The sequence below is a fragment of the Microcebus murinus genome, chromosome 6 (assembly GCF_040939455.1).
Source record: "Microcebus murinus isolate Inina chromosome 6, M.murinus_Inina_mat1.0, whole genome shotgun sequence".
Classification (NCBI taxonomy): Eukaryota; Metazoa; Chordata; class Mammalia; order Primates; family Cheirogaleidae; genus Microcebus; species Microcebus murinus.
The window spans coordinates 93,371,887-93,393,389 of record NC_134109.1 but is presented as its reverse complement, the minus strand read 5'-3'; the positions used below and the strand labels follow the sequence as shown (position 1 = coordinate 93,393,389).

At 32.3% G+C, this 21,503-nt stretch overlaps 1 protein-coding gene across 5 annotated transcripts in view; it reads left to right on the top strand.

Annotated features, from left to right (window-relative positions):
* The window catches only part of ZNF280D (zinc finger protein 280D), a 100,316-nt gene that overhangs the window by 21,231 nt on the left and 57,582 nt on the right, over positions 1 to 21,503 (top strand). For all 5 annotated transcript variants that reach the window (XM_012783058.2, XM_012783057.2, XM_012783056.3 and 2 more), the window contains 7 exons: positions 451 to 597; positions 3,468 to 3,533; positions 3,634 to 3,773; positions 13,123 to 13,240; positions 16,430 to 16,600; positions 16,747 to 16,856; positions 21,211 to 21,434. In XM_012783058.2, coding sequence (XP_012638512.2) covers positions 462 to 597; positions 3,468 to 3,533; positions 3,634 to 3,773; positions 13,123 to 13,240; positions 16,430 to 16,600; positions 16,747 to 16,856; positions 21,211 to 21,434 — 965 coding nt within the window. In that variant the 5' untranslated portion in view covers positions 451 to 461. The remainder of the gene's footprint in view (positions 1 to 450; positions 598 to 3,467; positions 3,534 to 3,633; positions 3,774 to 13,122; positions 13,241 to 16,429; positions 16,601 to 16,746; positions 16,857 to 21,210; positions 21,435 to 21,503) is intronic.

Below are 21,503 nucleotides of genomic sequence, written 5' to 3'. Positions count from 1 at the left end.
TCTCTTCCCTGCTTTGTCCTGTGCCTGGCCTTCTTGAATCTGGTTCAGTTTTTCTAGTTGATCTCCCACATGTTGCCTCTTATTCTTAGTTTATTTCTCTTTTGTTAATATATTTTTTTTAAAAAAAGATAATGGTTAGATACAATGCTTTTTATAGAGATGATCATATTCCAGGTATATGACTGAAACTCACTTTGACTGGATTTGACTGTTCCACATTTTCTGTTACTGTAAATAATTAATGTCATCTATTACCTATCTGAATTTTACTAGTTTATATCTTAGAGAGTAAGCTCTGAGTTTCCCATGTGTTACCATGTACTGATTACAAATATCAATTCAGAAATTGCTATTAAGATTATTAACATAGAATATTACACTATATATTACAGAAATGTTTTTATTTTTCTTTCTGAAAATAAGGTTTACTTCTCTCCTTTTGAAAATTAGATAATTCAAAAATGGCAGAACTCTTTATGGAATGTGAAGAAGAAGAGCTGGAACCATGGCAGAAGAAAGTAAAAGAGGTTGAGGATGATGACGATGATGAGCCCATCTTTGTTGGAGAGATATCAAGTTCAAAACCAGCAATTTCAAGTAAGCATTTACTTTTAGTGAAGCCAAGTTTTATAAGGTATTGTTTCTAATGAAGAACTTGTAAACTATTTTATAAGTACTTGACATCCTTATTTCACTGTAAGGAGTTAGAGATGAAAGATTCGGTGGGAGGCGAGTAAGAACTTGAGAATCAGAATAGGGATGTGATTGGGGACTTGAAGGAAGTAAGAGATGAAGTATCAGATATGAGAAAAGAAATGAACTAATATTAGCTGATGACAGTGGAGGTCTTCTGAGAGTGGAAAGCATAATTTTTAGTGAAGCTAAGTAACAACCAATTTATGTTTGTTCCTTTTTATTTTTCTCACTTAAACCCAGAAGCACAGAAAAGAAAGGATTTGGAATGTTTTGCTTAAAATTTCAGAATATACTAAATGAGTCTGTGTTAGTCTCGGACAGGAGATCTCACATCTAGGCCTCATTACGGTGTCATCTATATCTCACATGACTATAAAATGTATAGGCAGTGAGTGATAGCACAGTGTCTGGCCTGTATAGTGACAGAGGCTGTAGCTTCTGACCACATCCATTTTTTAGCAACTCCTGTTTATATTCATAAAAGAGAAGAGCATTGTGTACAGCCACTGTATTTGGATGATACAGCAGTTAATTCACTTTAATCTTTATTGCTTTTTAGCAGAATAACTTGGTACCTTTATGGATTATTAGCTTTCAGTTGAGTAATTGGACTTGACATTGTTATAACATTAAAAATGCTGATGTTTGCTCAAAAATGTGTGATAGAATGCAGAGAAATAATGTATAAATTTCAGGGAGAAAATAGATCCTTTTCCATTTCATTTACATGTTTAAGCCAGGAGAATTTACTGAAGAATGTAATGTACCCAGCATACTAGTATGCTTTTACTTACCATGGCAGTGCTTGAAAAGTGTGATTACAAGACTGCTTTAAAATTTCCTGAAAGCCTAGTTCTTACTTCTGTTGCCTCTAAACTTGGAATGACACTTTTATTCAGTTTTACCAGAGGGAGAATAATTTAACTGATTGAATTTTTAATACCATTTTCTGTGGCAGATTGTAATCTCTCATGGAGCACCAAGTGAAGTGCCTCTTGGATTATAAAATGAATTAGGCATGATGGCATGCATGTTGGTGATAGCAGAACATAATATTATATTCTCTTAGTTATTGTCTCCTAGTCACTGATTATTTTATACTGGATATTATCATATTGCAAAATTGTTATTTATGGCAGTTAAGATTCATGTTGAATTTGTACTGATTGTAGATGACTATTAACAATATTCAACTAGGCCGGGCGTGGTGGCTCACGCCTGTAATCCCAGCACTCTGGGAGGCCAAGGCGGGCGGATTGCTCCAGGTCAGGAGTTCAAAACCAGCCTGAGAAAGAGCGAGACCCCGTCTCTACTATAAATAGAAAGAAATTAATTTGCCAACTAATATATATAGAAAAAATTAGCTGGGCATGGTGGCGCATGCCTGTAGTCCCAGCTACTTGGGAGGCTGAGGCAGAAGGATTGCTTGAACCCAGGAGTTTGAGGTTGCTGTGAGCTAGGCTGACGCCATGGCACTCACTCTAGTCTGGGCAACAAAGCGAGACTCTGTCTCAAAAAAAAAAAAAACAAACAAAAAACAGTATTCAACTAGAACAGTATATATTAGTTTAAAATAATTCTAAGGGGATTGACCTCAGTATAATTTTTCTGAACTGTTAAGATGAAGAATTAAAATGATTTAATTTTTATTTTATATGTAAGCCATAAAACATTTTAACATATATAGAATATGAGTTAAATATGAACTGCCAGAAAGGAGGGTAAAAACTTTTGTTTTTGTAGATTAAAACCACTAAAAAGTCCTCTAGCAATAGTTCTTTGATGGTTTGAGTAAATATTTAATGTTGAATTTCTGAGTGAAAACAGTATCAATTTGTTTGAGCAGGGTTTTCTCCAATAAGCTTTCTGCAGTGGTTAATTATAGAGCACTGCGTTGACATTACCAGAAAACCATATTTTTGTGTGAACCTTTACTTTGTAGAATTACTTAATGGGATCTGGTTCTTTCCCACTATGAGGGGAAAAAAAGGAATTTTTTTTACAAGATTTGGTGGTTATTTTGGGTACTTTCTTCCAAACCAGCAATTTTAGGCAAATCTTCACTCTTCCAAATTTTAGTTTAGTAAGCTAAAAGTGACAGAATTTACATGTGTGTAAGAGTGAAAAAACTTTAAACTGATCCTCAAAGTCATGTCAGGCTCAGATTGACTTCTGGTGTAGTGGTAGATTTGAAACTACTTAACTGAAATACTCTGGTTAATTAACTGTTGGTTCATTTTAATCTGAAATTTCTGATTGTTTCCCCTTCACAATTTAAAAGTAATGATAAATAATCCAATGAAATGGTCCATAATGAAACTTCAAGGCTTTTAGAGGTATGAATGGAATGTGGAAGTTGGGCAAGGCTTTGATTTGGAGTCATAGGCATCCACGTGTATGTACAACCTAGTCATCATTCAAAGAAAGATCTGTCCTTCAATTATAGGTTGTATATAAATTTATTTTTGGAAAATTTTTATTCTGTGGATTATTTCTTTGCTATGGAGAATGCTTTTATTTATATATAGTCAGATTTTATTACCTCTAGCTTTTAGATTTTGAGTTAGAAAGATGTTCTTATTCTATGAAATAATTAATGCTGGTAATCTTGTTTCTTTAGTAAAGATGTATGTGTTTAACTGTATTCTTAAATTAATGTTAAGTTATATACTCCTTCCAGCAATCTGTTTGTTTTCAATTCATGATTTCTATTACCTTAGTATATATTTCATCCAAACAATAAATTTTAAAATAAATATAATCTTTTGTAGATATTTTGAACAGAGTTAACCCCAGCTCATATTCAAGGGGACTAAAGAATGGTGCACTCAGTCGAGGTACGGTTTTATTGTACTATTTTCATTGTAAAGCGAAGTATTTTGATAAAATTGATTATATAGAAATATATTCAGTATATTGTGGTATTTTAAAATACAGGTATTACTGCTGCATTCAAGCCTACAAGTCAACCCTACATGAATCCAACATCAAATCCAGTGACTGCCTCGCCAGTAAACTTTCGTCCTGAATCTAGATCTTCAGATAGTTCTGTTATTGTTCAGCCTTTTTCTAAACCTGTAAGTGTTTCTGAAATTACACAGTCAGCTCAGGGACACATTGGATTTGATATATCAATATCAAGAATACCTCATTAAAATTTTGGACTGTCATAAGTACTCATCCAGTAGAAGCATAATCAGCCTCAAAAATGTTACCATCTTTGTGATAGCTCAAGCAGTACTCAAAGTACTGTGGGAGCTACTTATTCAACCTGTTAATAAATTAGGTAATATGCTTAAATTGGTATAGTATTGAAAACTAAGGTATCATCACAAAACACAAAGGTATATAATCAGTAATAAATATTGCATAATGGCAAAATATTTAAGATTGTAAACTGGGCCAGGAGTTCTTAGTTGGAAAAATTATCAAGAGGCCATTGTAGCTTTTTATTCTGAAAACATTCCTTCATAGTTTAGGTATTTTAAAAAAACTTTAACAGAAACTAATAGATAATGATAGTAGTTAATATTTATTGAGCTGCTAATATGTATAAGGCTTTGTGCTAAAACTGTACATAAGTTAATGTCATTTGATTCTTAAACATCCCTATGGAAGTAGTCACTTATTATTATACCCATTTTATCATTGAGGAAACTGGGGGTCATAGATGTTAAATGATTTACTCAAAATCACATAGCTGGCAGATGCTGGATCTGGAATTCCGTTACAGGCTAACCCATAGTTTGTATGTATATATACACACACACTCATACATATATGTTGTATATAAATGTATACTTTCAAAAAAATGGAAGAAATTGCCTTAGTTCAATAGTTCTCCAAGTGTGGGCTGCAGTCCCCTGGTGTTCTCCAAGACTCTTTCAGGACTCTGAGAGTCATTGCTGTTGTCATCATAGTCAAACACTATTTGCCATTTCAACTGTGTTGCCATGTGCACTGATGATGCCAAAGTAATGGTAGGTAAATTACTGGTGCCTGAGTGTGAATCAAGGTGGTATCACCAAATTGTACTCACAGTTTTTGTGTTCGTCACCCACTGTGCATTCATAGCAAAAAATATTCCACTTGTACTGAATTTCCTTGATGAAGTATTAAAATGTTATTAATTTTGTTAATTCTCTATTGTTGAGTGTATGTCTTTTAAAATATTCTGTGTGATGAATTGGGTAGTATGCATAAAGTGCTTATATGTCTGAAGTATGCTGATTGTCTTGAGTAAAAGCAGTTGTGGGATTGCATAATGGCAAAACTACCTGCTTTTTTAAAAAAAAAATATACCATTTTTACTTGAATGACTGACAAGTCATGGTGTATTAGTTGTTTCTGTATGTCAATATTACCATATAACTTATATGGCTTAAAAGAACACACACTTATTAGCTCACAGTATTACAGTTTCTGTGGGTCAGGAGTCAGGTCATGGCTTAGCTGGATCCTCTGCTTGAGGGTCTCACAAGGCTGCATTCAAGATAGGGTCCCTGAAGTTGCCATCTCATCTGAAACTCTACTGGGGAAGTAACTACTTCTAAGTTTGTGTGGTTGTTGGCAACATTCAGTTCCTTAAGGGTTGTTGGACTGAGAGTCTCAGTATTTTGCTAGCTTTTGGCTGGCTCCTTGCCAGGTGGGACTTCCAACATGGTTGCTTGCTTCCTCAAAGCTACCAAGGGGGAGAGGGTCCTTAGCAAGATTTCCTTACAGTCTTAGGTAAGATAATTGTGTACACAAAATCATGTGTATCCAATAACCTTTGCCGTATGCTATTGTTTAGAGACAAGTCAGAGGTGCTATCCAATACTCAAAGAGAGGGAATCACAAAGGATTGGATACCAGGACCTGTGCATGATGGGGGCCACTTTAGAGTCTGTCTGCCATACACAGTTACTTAATCTTGAGTGTTTGGCAAATATGTCCTCAAAACTGAACAAAGTGAACCTGTCACTTAAAGGCAAACAACCAATAGTAATATTTTTTGCTAATGGTAAAATTTTAACTTTCAAGCAAAAATTAGGATTTTAGAAAACTTTTATCTGCCACCATGATCTTGACAGCTTCCTAATAATTTAAGACTTTTCTGATAGGTGGTGGTATTTATTAATAATGGTTTTTTATATTATATAATGAACTATATTAACATTTGGAAGATCTGCATAATTTGATGAAACTATTATTTTCCCAATAACCAATGTATATGTTACAAAATTATGCATTGGTAAAGGATCCATTTAAAAATCTAAGATAGACCAATGATTTTAATGGAACAGAGTACAAAAAGTTGAGGGATGTGGCTTTAGATTTCACACTACCACAAGCCTTTAAGTACCAACTATTGAGTTTCAGTATAAAATCAAATAGTATGTCAAAGTTATCTTAAAATGCTATTAAAATACTCCCTTTTTCATTTATACATTGCTGTGAAGCCAGATTTTTTTATATGCTTCAACCAAAACAACTTGTCCTAGCAGATTGAAAGGAGAAGCAGTAAGAGACTGTAGCAGTTTTTGATTTTCAAGAGATTTGCAAAGATGTAAAACAGTGCCACTGTGCTAATTTTTTTGTGCTTGTAAGTCATTTTTCATAAATATTTTTGTTAATTTGTAATGGGTTTATAATTTAAAATGAACTAATATTTTAAAATTTTTCTATTTTAATTTCTAGTAGGGTAAATATTGATAAGTATAACCAACATAATAAAAAATTTGGGGGGGATTGAATAATTTTTAGTTGTATAAAGGGGTGCTGAAGCCAAAGAGTGAGGGTACCACTGTCTTAGAAAAATAGTAGTAAATTTAAAAAAAAGGTTTGCTCTTTAGACCTGTGGCCCCCAACCCTGGGCCACAAACCAGTACCAGTTTGTGGCCTGTTAGGAACTGGGCCACACAGCAGGAGGTGAGCAGCGGTTGAGCCAGGGAAGCTTTATCTATATTTATGGCCGCTTCCCATCATTTGTGCCACTGCCTGAGCTCTCTCTGCCTCCTGTCAGATCAGTGGTGGCATTAGATTCTGCATTACAGTGAGTTGTATAATTATTTCATTATATATTATAGTGTAATAATAGAAATACATAATAAATGTAATGCACTTGAATCATCCTGAAACCATCCCCCACCCTGGTTTGTGGAAAAATGATCTTCCATGAAACCATTTCCTGGTGCCAAAAAAGTTGGGGACTGCTGCTTTAGACAATAAGGGAGACTGCTGAGTCTCTATCTTGGATCCTGTAAGGTTCCACAGACTATTTCTAATGTCGTAAAAAATGTAACAGGTGTTTCTGAAGATGGAAAGCTAGCCAGAATGTAAAAATTCTTTACTATTAGTTAGAATCAAATAACTTAACAAACTGATGTCAATGGAAAAGTTAGTAACAAAGCAAACTTCTTAAAACCTAATTATTTTTAAATTATAATCATAAAATAAAATCTTTGTGTTTCTATTATAAAATAATATGTATTTTTGGAGAGAGTTTAGAAGAGTGAGAAGAATACTTCCATCAGGACCATATTGTATATGTATATGATGTTAATGATCCTGTGATAGTTTATCAATTTATTTTACCATTCCCGCATTGTTGGACATATAGGTTATAATTTTTTTTTGCTATTATAAATAAGTCTCTCTTAAGCATTTTACATATTTCCTTACCATAAATTCCTGAAAGTTAATAATTAGATCAAAGGAGATTAACCTTTTAAGCCTTTGGTAGCTACTGCCAAAATGTTTATGCAGAAAAATTATACCAAAATATAATTTCTACTTTGCTTATAGTAAATGTTGACATTAGTTTTTAATTTTAACTTTTTAATTCAAACTTATATTAGAGTTATAGAAAAAATAGTACAAAGAGTTTCCATATACCCCTCACTCAGTTTCCCCTAATGTTAACATTTCACTTATTATAACCAGGTAATTAACATTAACTAAATTGTAGACCTTATTAGAATTTCACGATTTTTTACATTAGTGTCTTTTTTCTTTCCCAGGATCGTATTTAGGATCCCATCTGGTAGTTATTTATTTCTTCTTAAGTCTCCTTATAGTTTTTACAGTTGTTCATTTTTTCTTTGTCTTTCTTATTTATAGTAGATATTATGGTCTCTAAAACAATGCCAATTCAATAAACATTACTGTTATTTTTATTTGTATTTCTTTGACTAGTAAGTTGGAAAAGTATTTTGTATGTATTGTTTATTTGTATTTTACTTTTGAATTGTCTCAGTTTGTCTTTTACCTATTTTTCTCTTTTAAGAGAAATTTTAAGCATTATCTAATCTTAAAACTCTAGCTTGTTATATATTGTGACATATATTAATAGAATGGTCTAAAAGTCACTCTGAGAGCTTACTCTACACAGAGTGTCTTTTGTAAATAGTATTGGAGTACATTTTGTGTGTCGGTATATTTAATATATAATAATATTGGAGGATATAGCCCTAAATAATATCATACTTTTTATAATTATTTATAAAAAATATGATTATATATAAATTTATAATACTTTGCACTTGATCACATTATGATTCATCTCATACTTTTCACTCCTCTCTTAAGATCTTCCTTGTTAGCTTAGATCACCCTTCCTCCTAATAGAAAGGCTGAAACTTCCTTTGTGTCCCAAGGCCTTCAGGAATGGGACAGCTGGTCCAAATCACTCCTATAACCAACCTCTGTTCTAAATCCTATCTACTTGGCATTCTTACCTGTTCCCCTTATTGGCCAGGTTAATTTCACATTTGCCTTATGAGACAAGATTTCCTCTAGTGTGGCAAAGTGTGGGGGCCTGTTCTTTCTCTTTCTGATCCATAATGTATGCATTTCCAAAATTTATATCATGTGATATATTCATCCTTATCACTGATGCACACTACTGCAGATTGACTCCCAGCTTTATTTTGGATGTTGAGTTGTTAGAGGTATAGAAGCTTTTAAAGCTTTGTAGTGGTGTCAGTATGTTTTCTCTTTGCTTTTGCCCAAAGAATTTAGCAAGTTCTATTATTGGCTCCTGATGGCAGTATTGCATGTTTAGAAACCCTCTAAAATATATTAATCTTACTGACATAAATTTAGTTTATCTTTCTTTTACCTTGAATAAGTTGGACTAGAATTTGTGCCCCCATTTTAGTTTTTAGCCAGGAATAAACCAGCTCTTAAGTATAGCTTGTTTTCTGTTTTAGTAGATGAAATTTTGACAAAGTAGTAATTACCTTGTGTTTTTTAATTTATTAATAATTGAACCATTTTAATAATATTGATTCTGCCTATCCATAAGCATGGTATGATTTTCCATCTGTTTATGTCCTCTGCTATTTCCTTCCTCAGTGTTTTCTAGTTCTCCCTGTAGAGGTCTTTCACCTCCTTAGTTAAATATATTCCCAGGTATTGGATTTTCTTTGTTGCTATTGTGAAAGATATTGAGTCTTTGATTTAGTTTTCAGTTTTGCTATTGTTGGCATATATGAATGCTACTGATTTATGTACATTGATTGTGTAACCTGAGACTTTGTTGAATTTATTTATCAATTCCAATAGTCTCTTGGCAGAATTTTGGGGTTTTCTAGATATGAGATCATATCGTCTGTCGGCCCATGCTACAACTTCCAGGGAGAACTACAAAACACTAAGAAAAGAAATTGTAGAAGATGTAAACAGATGGAAAAATCTACCTTGCTTATGGATTGATAGAATCAACATTGTTAAAATGTCCATACCACCTAAAATGATCTACAGAATTAATGCAATCCCTATCAAAGTACCATCATCATTCTTTACAGATCTACAAAAAATAATTCTATGCTTTGTATGGAACCAAAGAAGACCTCGTATAGCCAAAGCAATCTTAAGTAAAAAGAACTGGGAAGTATCAGTCTACCAGACTTCAAGATGTACTACAAGGCTATAGTAACAAAAACAGTATAGTACTGGCACAAGAATAGATATATAGACCTTTGGAACAGGACTGGGAATCCAGAAATGAAACCATCGACATATGGTAATCTAATCTTTGACAAAGACAAAAATATGGGGAAAAGAATCTCTTTTCAATAAATGGTACTGGGGAAACTGGATAACCACATGCAGAAGGTTGAAACTGGATCCCCACCTCTCACCTCTTACAAAAATCAATTCAAGATGGATAACAGAGTTAAACCTAAGGCATGAAACCTTAAGAATCCTAGAAGAAAATGTTGGGAAGACTCTTTTAGACATGGCCTAGGCAAAGAAATTATGAAGAAGACCCCCAAAGCAATCACAGCAGCAACAAAAATAAACAAATTAGACCTGATCAAGTAAAAAGCTTTTGCACAGCAAAGGAAACTATCATTAGAGTGAATAGACGGCCTACAGAATGGGAGAAAATATTTGTTCTCTACAAATCTGATAAAGGGCTGATAACAAGAATCTATCTAGAACTTAAAAAACTCAACAAGAAAAAAAACAACCCTATCAATAAGTGGACAAAGGACATGAACAGAAACTTTCAAAAGAAGACAGAATAATGGCCAGCAAACATATAAAAAAATACTGAACATCTCTAATCATTAGAGAAATGCAAATCAAAACCACAATGAGATATCACCTATCCCCAGTGAGATTGGCCTTTATCAAAAAAATCCCAAAACAACAAATGCTGGCAAGGATGTGGAGAGACAGGAACACTGTTACACTGCTGGTGGGACTGCAAATTAGTGCAAACTCTGTGGAAAGTAATTTGGAGATACCTCAAAGAGCTAAAAATAGAAATGCCATTCGATTCAGCAATAGCACTATTAGACATCTACCCAAAAGAACAAAAGACATTCTATAATAAACACATCTGTACCCAAATGTTTATGGCAGCACAATTCACTATTGCAAGGATGTGGCCATCAATTCATGAGTGGATTAATAAAATTTGGTATATGTATACAATGGAATATTACTCAATTATAAGAAATGACGGTGATCTAGCACCTCTTATATTATCCTGGATATAGCTTGAGCCCATCCTCGGAAGTGAAGTATCACAAGAAAGGAAGAATAGGCTCCACATGTACTTGCTATCAAATTGGCACTAACTGATAAACACTATGGTACTCACACAATAGTAATATTCTTCAGAGATTGGAGGGTGGGAATGGGTAAACTCACAACTAATGGACATAGTGAGCATTGTAGGAGGAAACGGCACGCCTCAAATCACGGTTTGGGTGTGGGAAAGTCATAACATGTAATCAAAATGTTTGTACTTTTATAATATCCTGAAATAAATGAATAAAATAAAGAATTTATGTTTTATGTAAATGTAATGCTAAAGTGCTTAAAATATATATAAAGACATAAAGATTGGACATTTAAGGCATGTAAACTAAACATTTCTGTGAAATTAAATTATTTATGAATAAATAGGCTTTTTATAGATAAAAATTATATTATCAGCGAAGAGTGACAGTTTGACTTCTTCTGCCCCGTTTGGATGCCCTTGATTTCCTTCTCTTGTCCATTTGCTCTGGCTAGGACTTCCAGCACTATGTTGAATAGAAGTGGTGATAGAGGGCAACTTTGTCTGGTTCCAGTTCTGAGCAGGAATACTTTCAATTTCTATACTACCCAAAACAATCTACAGATTCAATGCAATCTCTATAAAAATACAAATATCATGTTGTACAGATCTAGAAAAAATAATTTTATGGTCCATATGGAACCAAAGAAGATCCCATATAGCAAAAGGAACCTTAAGCAAAAAGAACAAATTGGGAGACATCAATTTACCAGACTTCAAGTTGTACTACAAATCTATAGTAACTAAAACAGCATAACTTTGACAAAAGAACAGAGACATAGACCAGTGGAAAAGGACTGAGAACCTGGATATAAAACCATCCACATATAGCCATGTGATCTTTGACAAAGCAGATGGAAACATACCCTGGGGAAAGGAATCCCTATTCACAAATAAATGGTGCTGGGAAGATTGGATAGCTACATGTAGAAGACTGGAACAGGATCCACAACCCTCTCACCTTTCAAAAACATCAACTCACGATGGATAACAGACTTAAACCTAAGGCATGAAACCATAAGAACCCTAGAAGAAAATGTTGGAAAAACTCTATTAGACATTGACAAAGAATTTATGAAGAAGACCCAAAAGGCAATCACAGCAACCACAAAAATAAATACATGGGACTCTATAAAACTAAAAAGCTTCTGCACAGCCAACAAAAGATAAGACAGCCTATCATCAGAAAAGATAAGACAGCCTACAGAATATAGAAAATATTTGCATGCTATTCATCCAGTAAAGGGCTGGTAACTGGAATCTATATAGAACTCAGGAAAATCAGCAAGAAAAAAATCAAACCATTATATATTTTGCCATTATAAAGTAGGCAAGACATGACCAGAAACTTTTCAAAAGAAGATAGACTAATGGCCAACAAACAAATATAAAATGCTCAACATCTCTAATCATCAGGGAAATGCAAATCAAAATCACAATGAGATATTACTTAACTCCAGTGAGAATCGTTTTTATCAAAAAGTCCCAAAACAACAAATGTTGATGTGGATGTGGAGAGATAGGAACACTCATACATTGTTGGTAGGACCTCAAACTAGTAAAACCTCTATGGAAAGTAGTATGGAGATACCTCAAAGAACTTAAAGTAGAGCCACCATTTGGCTCAGCAATCCCACTACTGGGTATCTACCCAAAGGAAAAAAAGATATTCTATTAAAAAGACATCTGCATTAGAATGTTTATAGTAGCACAATTCATAATTGCAAAGATGTGGAAACAACCCAAGTGCCCACCAATACATCAGTGGATTAATAAAATGTGGTATATGTATACCATGGAGTACTACTCAGCCATAAAAAAGTGGTGAACTACATATTATATTTTCCTGGATGGAGCTGGAGCCCATTCTTCTAAGTGAAGGATCACAAGAATGGAAAAACAAACACCACATTGTACTCACCATTAAATTGGTACTAATCGATCAACACTTATGTGCACATATGGGGAGTAACATTCATAGGGTATCGGGATAGGTGGGAGGGCGGAGGAGGGAATGGGTAAATTCACACCAGACAGATGTGGTGTGTGCTGTCTGGGGAATGAGTACGTTTGTAGCTCTGACTCTGGTGATGCAAAGGCAAGTTATGTAACCAAAGTATTTGTACCCCTGTGATACTCCGAAATAAAAAAAACAATAATCGAATTTTCAAAGATTATCCTTAGAATATTGACATACAATTAAATTTACCTTTATGAAAATTTATGAGATAAATTCTCATATAATTATATGAAATTATATAATATATAGTACACACATTATATATAATTACATAAAATAATTATATATAAATATATATTATAACTATGTTGAATAAGTGTAATATTCTTCCTTTGAACTATTTTAACAGGGTTATATAATGAACTCATCACGAGTTGTATGTAATAAGTCTTCAGAGTTACTGTTTGACTTGACCCAAGATACAGGATTATCACATTACCAAGGGGGACCAACACTTTCTATAGCAGGTTGGTTTTAGTACTTTTTCATAAAAATTATGAAAAGACACTTGATGAATATGCATATAGGATTGATTGCTTTTGAAACCCCATACCCTTGTGTGAAGTTTTTCATGTATCATGAGGTAAAATGACACTAATACTTCTTGAATGCTTTTCTTGTATGATTTTTATAAAAAATCTTATTTAATAATAGAATATTTTATTTCTTTCTATTAAGTAGCTTAACTAGCTTTGAGCGTATTCTAACGTAGGGCTAACCATGGGCTGAAAAATCTTAAAATAATTACTATGAGTTACAGAAGTCTTCAGGTACCCCAAATACTCTGTTAAAGAAGTATTAGCTAGTTTTTATGACAACTAGCCTGAAAAAGCATATGGTTATAGTTGATTTCTTAATTAGGTTACTGTTTTTTATTCCAATAAATGATTTTAATATGATAATTAAATATGATTATATGATTATAAAGTACAGTTATAAAGTGGCTACAATAAAGAAATAGTGATTTTTACATGGTAAGTACTCAGTAATTGTCTATTGAAGAATTAATAAACTTTACCTGTGGAAGAAGAGATTTAAAGTTCTTTGAGTGTATGCTTATAACAAAGTTCTTCATCAACCTAAAATAAATTAGTGTATTATAAAAGAATTTTATCTAATTGAAATTTCCTGTAATCAAGGCAATTATTTGTATTCAAATATTTGACTTAATAGACATGATTCTTTGGAATTTTTAGATTTTATATTAATAAATCAGTGTGGAGAATTTACCAAACCCTCCCCCAGTTATTCTTATAGTAATACTAATGCTTAATCTGTTTTTCCATTTTAATGATACATTGTTTGATATTCATTTCTCTGAGTGTCACTTACATAATTAGTAAAAATCTAGTTCAGAAAATAGGTAAGAACCAAAAGAAACAGGGAGAAAAATATAGTTTTCTTAGGTCTGGTTTTACAAAGCACAGGGACTTCATTCATAGAAAAAGTCTGAATTTTTGAAACTTTTTGGGAGTAAGGACAAATAATGAACCCTACTTTCCCTCTGAGTTTTATACTGCAGAGAGTAAGATTTTAACCTGAGCAGTAAGCAGGATGATTTGTAAGATGTAGGTTTGAACTTCTATTCTTAAGATTTTTGTAGTCTTTATTAAGTCACTTAACCTCTATATACTTGGGTTTTCTCATATTATTAAAATGGAGATTTTAATTTTTTTTGTATAATGCATTCATCCTCTATACCTGGAACCCACCATTTGGAGATACAATTTTAATTCTTGCTCCACTTTACTCAGGAATTTTTTGATGCCTAAGTAAGATAAATGAAATGTGAAAATGCGTGTTATAAGCTTTATAAGACTTGACAACAAGCAGTTTTTATGATGATAATTATGAATGATATGTGCTGTGTGTTCAGTAGCATGATTAAGAGACTACTGTCTAGGGAGATTATGGAGGTTTAGAGAGGAATAATTTTAGCTTGATCTTGAATGAGAATAGGATTTCTGTTGGCAGAGATAGAGCAGTTGAGGGTAGGGAATAGCACAAGCCAAACACAACAGAAAAAAAGAGTCAGAATTTAAAACTAACACAGAGGATTTTATTTAACCTTGAGATTTCTTATGTAAAAAAATTCTTTCATTAAAACAATCTTTTTCTATCATTCAATCTGTTGTATGTTCAGTTGCTTAATTCAAAATACTAGCACTCATTGGTTTTAAAGTAACCTAAACGTCTCACAAGAATGCTAATATGATTACACAGAATCTATCCCATTTACCCTCAGTGTATCTATCAGTAATCAAGTACCTTGAAGATGGAAAAAAAATTTTTTTATGTTACCTCAAAGGGTGAAACAGAATAGCCAACTAGTATAATACTCTTATTTTCCTGGGATGTTTATTAAAAAGTTGACAGGTGAATCTATTGGAATAATGTTTTTATCTTCTAAAGTAAGTTACGATATAAAATATTTTGTTATTAATGATAATAGTTATCATGTATTACTGACTGCTTTCTGTGGTGCCAAATATTTTGTTTGGTGCTTTAAATACATTGTCTTATATGATCTTCAAAGCAGCTCTGTAAAAGAAGATATTATAACTTAATTTACAAAAGAGGAAACTGAGGCTCCGAGAAATTCATTAAATAAGCTAAGAATACATAGTTAGTGAGTGACAATGTCTGGATTTGAACTTGTCTGATTTAAAAAGCCTGGCATATTTCTAATATATTTACTTTACCACTTTCGGTATACAGTTAGAAGCATTAAAATATGCTGTATATTTTTAGAATCTTTTTTACAAAGTATAGTTGTATGTTATTTTTAGAAGGGACTTTGTCTGGCCTGGTTATAGCCAGAATATCTCTACTTATCTTGATAATACATTAAATAAGGCTAAAATCCTTTAGCCTTAAGATAATAGTTTTCAAATAGAAAAGTATTTTTAGGAATGAATAAATGATTAGTCTTTTATGTGAAAGTGTAATAAATACAATGGAAAAGAGTTTCTCCGTCAGACATGTTCAATATATTCCCTAAAATGAAGCCATTAAGCTCTGGGGAACATAGTGTGAAAATCATTATACTAACTACTTCTATTATGTGCCCTTTCATATGAACGAATAAAATATTATTTGAGATTAGTTATTTCTACTTTGTACATAGCATAAATGGGCTATATCACATGAAGCCACGAGTATATGACTTGTTAGTTTATTAAGTGGCAAAAGAATTAACTTCCTTTCCAATGTTTTAAATTGTTAAATAAAAAAGCATCTTAAGAGTTGCTCTAAATTTTTGAAGCAAATAAAATTTATGTATCTAAAGATAATTTGTAGGAACTTAGTTCAGAGTATACTCTGTCTTCTTTTTTTCAGTTTGGAATATTTTGATCTGGCATCTTTTATAATAGCTGTTTACATATTTCTTTATTTTAAACTATATTTAGAATTTTCTTGCATAGAAAGATTATTTTATAAATTATTCGAATATATGTAGTCCATAATAAATGTATGCGTATTTTCTTCATACCCCCTGTATTTGGATCATATCAAATTTTATCATTATTATCATTTGTATGACATGATAATTCTATTATATTACCTTTAATTTTGCTCCAGAGTGTTTTTACTTAGATGTAAGTACTATCCTAAAGTGTTTAAAAATATTCTTCTCACTATTTAAACCACTGCAGGTATGAATGAAAGTTCGTTTTTATCTAAACGTCCTTCTACTTCTGAAGTAAATAGTGTTAATCCAAAAAAGCCTAAGCCCAGTGAAAGTGTTTCTGGAACAAATTCCCTAGCTGTATGCCCTTCAGTAAAATCTCCTTCAGTGACATCTTCCCAGGTGGTGCCTCCAAAAGGTAAATATGAAATCTGCTATACCAAAAGAAATTATAGTGTTTATGCATGAATTTTAGACATTGTTATAAATTTAAAAACTATCTTTTATTATTTAAGGTTGAAAAGTGATGACTTTTGAATCATAAATGTTCTGAATTTACTTTAGGTGCAAATTCCTCATCAAATCAATCTAAAAATGGAACACCTTTTCCAAGAGCTTGTCCAAAGTGTAATATTCATTTCAATCTTCTGGATCCTTTGAAAAATCACATGAAGGTAAAACTTTGAAAATTTAATTATTAAAAACTTTAGAAAGCCCTAAAAATATTGACAATTTATTTACAGTAAATAATGGTTTATCTAGAAATTTTTTCATATTTGTATTTTCATGTAACTTAGGTAAAAATTTACATTCATAATGATTATATCTATGTAAGATTTTAAAATTCCTTCTGAATCATCAAATTTAAAAAATTAAGTTCATATACATTATAATGTATACTTATTCTAATTTTAAACAAAAATACTGTATAAATCAGAATATTTTATTTACATAATTATGTTCTTCAGACTTCTTGTAAAACAGGCATTTTATCATGTGTTTAATCTTTCATATAACTTAAACATTCTGTTATCTTATTTTTATGTCCATGTTAACATGTGCATATGACATTAAACAATGAAAATCTGAGTTTTAGATTTTAATTTTCAATAATCACACCTAAACTCCAGAGGGTGGAGCATTTCATATGAAATAATTGTTTTAACTCGTTCCAGAATATAGTTCATATAATTGTTAAAATTTGCCCTTTGTATTGGAATAGAAGGCTCTTGAATTTAGGTTATAAGAAATTTTCAAAGTACTAATGAAGTGTAACGTTTAGGTAACACTTAAAATATTTTGGTAGATGTTACAGTACTCTATATCTATGTAAAGATAGTCTATATTCTGTGTATGGAATATAAATGGCAGGAAGGGGGAAAAGACAAAAGCAGTGTAGATTACATAAGGAAAAGAAGGAGAAAAAGGATGCAATGGTAAAGAAGTAACTTAGGAAAAGATCTTGCTCACTACTTTAGAGATTGACAAATTTTTATTGAATTTCATCATTTTACAAAAAAGTAGAAAAAATAAGGGAGCTTTAAAAAATTTCAAATGCAATTTTTTATTCATGCACAAAACTGTATTTGGTGTATCCCTACTTCCAGCTCCCCGAGTGTAACCCCTGATACTATACTTTGCTTTGTGGTCTTCCAAATAGAGACATTTGCTTCATTATGTTTTTGAAATTTGTGGCAAAAATTTTGGCTACTGTTTACGTCTGCATCGGCTGCATGGCATCATATTTCTGGTGTTTTTGTTAGAATTTTACATTTTCATGTTATTTGCCGTCTCCTTTTTTTATAACGTCTTTTTGTTTAGATGTGAGTTCCTATCATGTTAAATAAGCTGGATTTTCTTGGGCCAGTTGTTTTATACAAGGTTCCTTTTAGGAGGAAGCTTAGGTTGCCAGGGTAGTCTCACAGCCTGCTAGCTGGTTTATACAACTCTTTACTGGGCAGAAGGCTTCCTTTAAGTATGACTTGAGTGTCTGATTCCTTATGTAGCATTACCTTTGCTGCTTCTTTGTACTGGACCAGGTCTGGAGTACTTCGCTGTCATCCTTCTTACCCCAGCTACTGTACCTGTTTTTGCAAACAAAGGATATACCTTTATGCATCAGGATATGTCTTTCAACTTTAGGATGTATATTTTTATTGACACTTTCTGAGATCTGTTACCATTGACTTCTCTGGGATATGTTACCCTTGCCTTCTCTGATTTATTTGCAACTAACTGCCATCTGCCTAATGTTGACTGCTTTGGCTAGTGCCTTCATATATTATGGAGTCTATGGATTTATTTGGCTCTTAGTTTCAATGAAAATCAAATAGTAGAATTTGGTTGTTGGGGCTATTGGGTGAATACCAGGAGGAAAAGAGGAAAGTGTTGACTGATGTAGGACATTCAAATGAGAAGTCCTATTTGACTATTTGAAAATAGCATCCCACCTCCTTTGCTCTGAGAAATACAACCTAAATTTTTAGGGCGCTAAGAAAGCAATAACACGTAGTCTATGTACTGGAAGGAGTAAAGATGAGAATGGTATATAGATGGTGTCTGATATTTGTCAAACTACAGTAGATGGCATTAAAGGTATGTATTGAATATTTGCAGAATGGCTAACCCAGGAAAATAAGGCATAAATGAAGGAGTTGCAGTGAAGGGCTAGTACCAAAAGGGCACAAGTAGTAGCTGAATAAAAGATGACCAGTTGATCTTAGACCATAGCTCAGCCATGCTCTCCATGGCTTATTCTGTCCTCCTGTAACACTTTAAATCTAAGCTTAGTTCCCATTTCTTAAGTTGCTTATTTGTAGTTTGGATATTTTCTGTAGGATACATTACTTTCTTCTAAATTACTAATTCCTCCACTCTGATTTACTACATCTTATTGTCCATTCTGGGTTGTCAGTGTTTATTGTTTACCTCTTTTATAATGATCTGAAACATTGGTTAAAAGGTACTGTGAACAAAGTTTGTGTGTTTATTTTAAAATCTGATCCTATCTTAATTTTCTAAGTTAATAATAATAAAAAAAGAAAATAGAAGAGCAGCAAGTAATTGGTCATCTATTATGTGTGTATCATAATTTATGGGAATTTTAGGATAATCTTTACTTTCATAGATGTTCCAAATTTGATATTTCTGGAGACTATAACTTTGTGGCACATTCTACCATAGATTATTTTGTAGATTTCAGAAAAGAATCAAGTGCCAAATATGAATCAGAATAACTTCTACTGAAAGCCAAATTTAATTTTGGGGACATAAGATTATCTACATTTCTAATTAGGGAAACTTTTCAGTATTAGTGGTTTTTGCACATTATAATTTTTCCCCATTGTTATTTGAGATCTTTCCTATAGGAAGGTTGCAGATAAGGGGAGAGTTTTGCCTTATCAAAATTATGCCACTGGTATACATCATTAGTCATAAAACATAAATTTTGACTAACTTTTCTAATAGTGCTGGTGGAGTTACTCTAAACCATTCTTTTCTCCATTTATCTTTAAAATAAAAGGTAGTATTTTTTGGAAGGACCTTAGCCTTGTAAAAGTCCTAAAAGAAAGTCCCTAAAAGAAATAGTCTGACTTTCCTAAGTTTGAGCTGTTAAATATTATATATATTTCAAGAAGAATCTAGAAACATATATAACAAAACCTTTCTCATCTCCCTCTTTTTGTTATAGTTTCATTTCAACTGTAATTTATTCTGAGTGGAAGACTAAAAGGATCATATATTTGAGAACTAATGTATTTATCCTAATTTTGCTTATGGGTGCAGCCTTAACTCCTAAACACAAGTTAGTTATGTCACTTTTCTTATGGGTCCATTTCATTCAGCTTTTCTTTTTTCTCTCCCTTTAGATCTATTTTAGATTTTTCTTTTGGGTGTTTTGCTTTTGTAGATTTCAAAATTGACAAGTGAAACTAAGTAAGTATAATGTAAGCTTGAAGGAAATGTTTTAGGTCTGTCTTGGATCAAAGGCCCAGCTTTCCGGGTAATACAAATGTTTCATCAATGATCTAAGGTTTCACATGTGGCAGGAGAGGAAGTGGATGTTGTTATCTTCGAAATGGAATAGAGTTGTGTTTAGATTTTCAAACTTTCTTATGTTGTCACTAATTTAACAAATGAAACAGGAAGCATTTAAATTTTTATATAAAAGAAATAGCTGGGTGGCTTGTTTAAAAAATATATAGATTTGTGGGCCCTACCTCTAGGGCTACAACTAAACCATTATGGTTTAGTTGGTCTGAAGTGGAGCTCAGGAATTAGCATTTTAAACAAGCACTTCTGGCTTTTCTAATGCAGGTCTTCCTCGGATTGCCCACTGAGAAAACTGTCCTAGAGAAATCCTACAACTGAAAATTATGTATAATAAATAAAATAGTTATATCATATTTTTTAAAAAGCTCATATAGGAAAGTATTCCATCTTAGAACTAGTTTATGACATCTTGATTTTACTCATAAGGAGGTAAATTTTCCCTTCCAATATTTAAGCATTCTAGATTTCAGGATGTAACTGTTGAAATTTTCAAGATGCAACTGATGCTTCTTTCTTTATGTCCTATACATTTTCTAGTACCTTATATCTGTGGAATGGCAGGCTAGCTATGCTCAAAGTCCAGTTCCAATCAGCCTTTATGAAATTTTGTGTATCATTTGATAAGTAAATATACATACATCAAGGCATATAAAATTACATTTCCTTTCTGTATATCTTGACACAGATATGAAACGAATAATATTTGGTAAAGGAACAAATATTTATTAGATATTTACAACTGAAAAGTTAAATTTCAAGAGAAAAGCTTTTTGATCTATACCTAACCCTTGGTTTTAGGGTTTTTTTTCTGTTTATTAAGATAAATAAAATATGTATATGTACCACAAATTTTTGGTGACTGTTTTTCCAGATATATAACCAAACATAATTTTACATTATCTGTAAGCACAGATTGACTTTTTGGTGCATATTTTTTTAAAGAATAAATAAGGCTTCTATTTTTTTCTCTTTCAGTATTGTTGTCCAGACATGATAAATAACTTTTTGGGACTGGCTAAAACAGAATTTTCAAGTACAGCAAATAAAAATACAACTATTGATTCAGAGAAAGGAAAATTGATCATGTTAGTTAATGACTTCTATTATGGAAAACATGAAGGAGATGTCCAGGAAGAACAGAAGACTCACACAACATTTAAATGCTTCAGTTGCTTGAAAGTTCTAAAAAATAATATTAGGTATGTAAATACTTATTTTTATTTCTGTTTGAAAATTGGAATGCTACAGATATAAATGTTATATTTCTA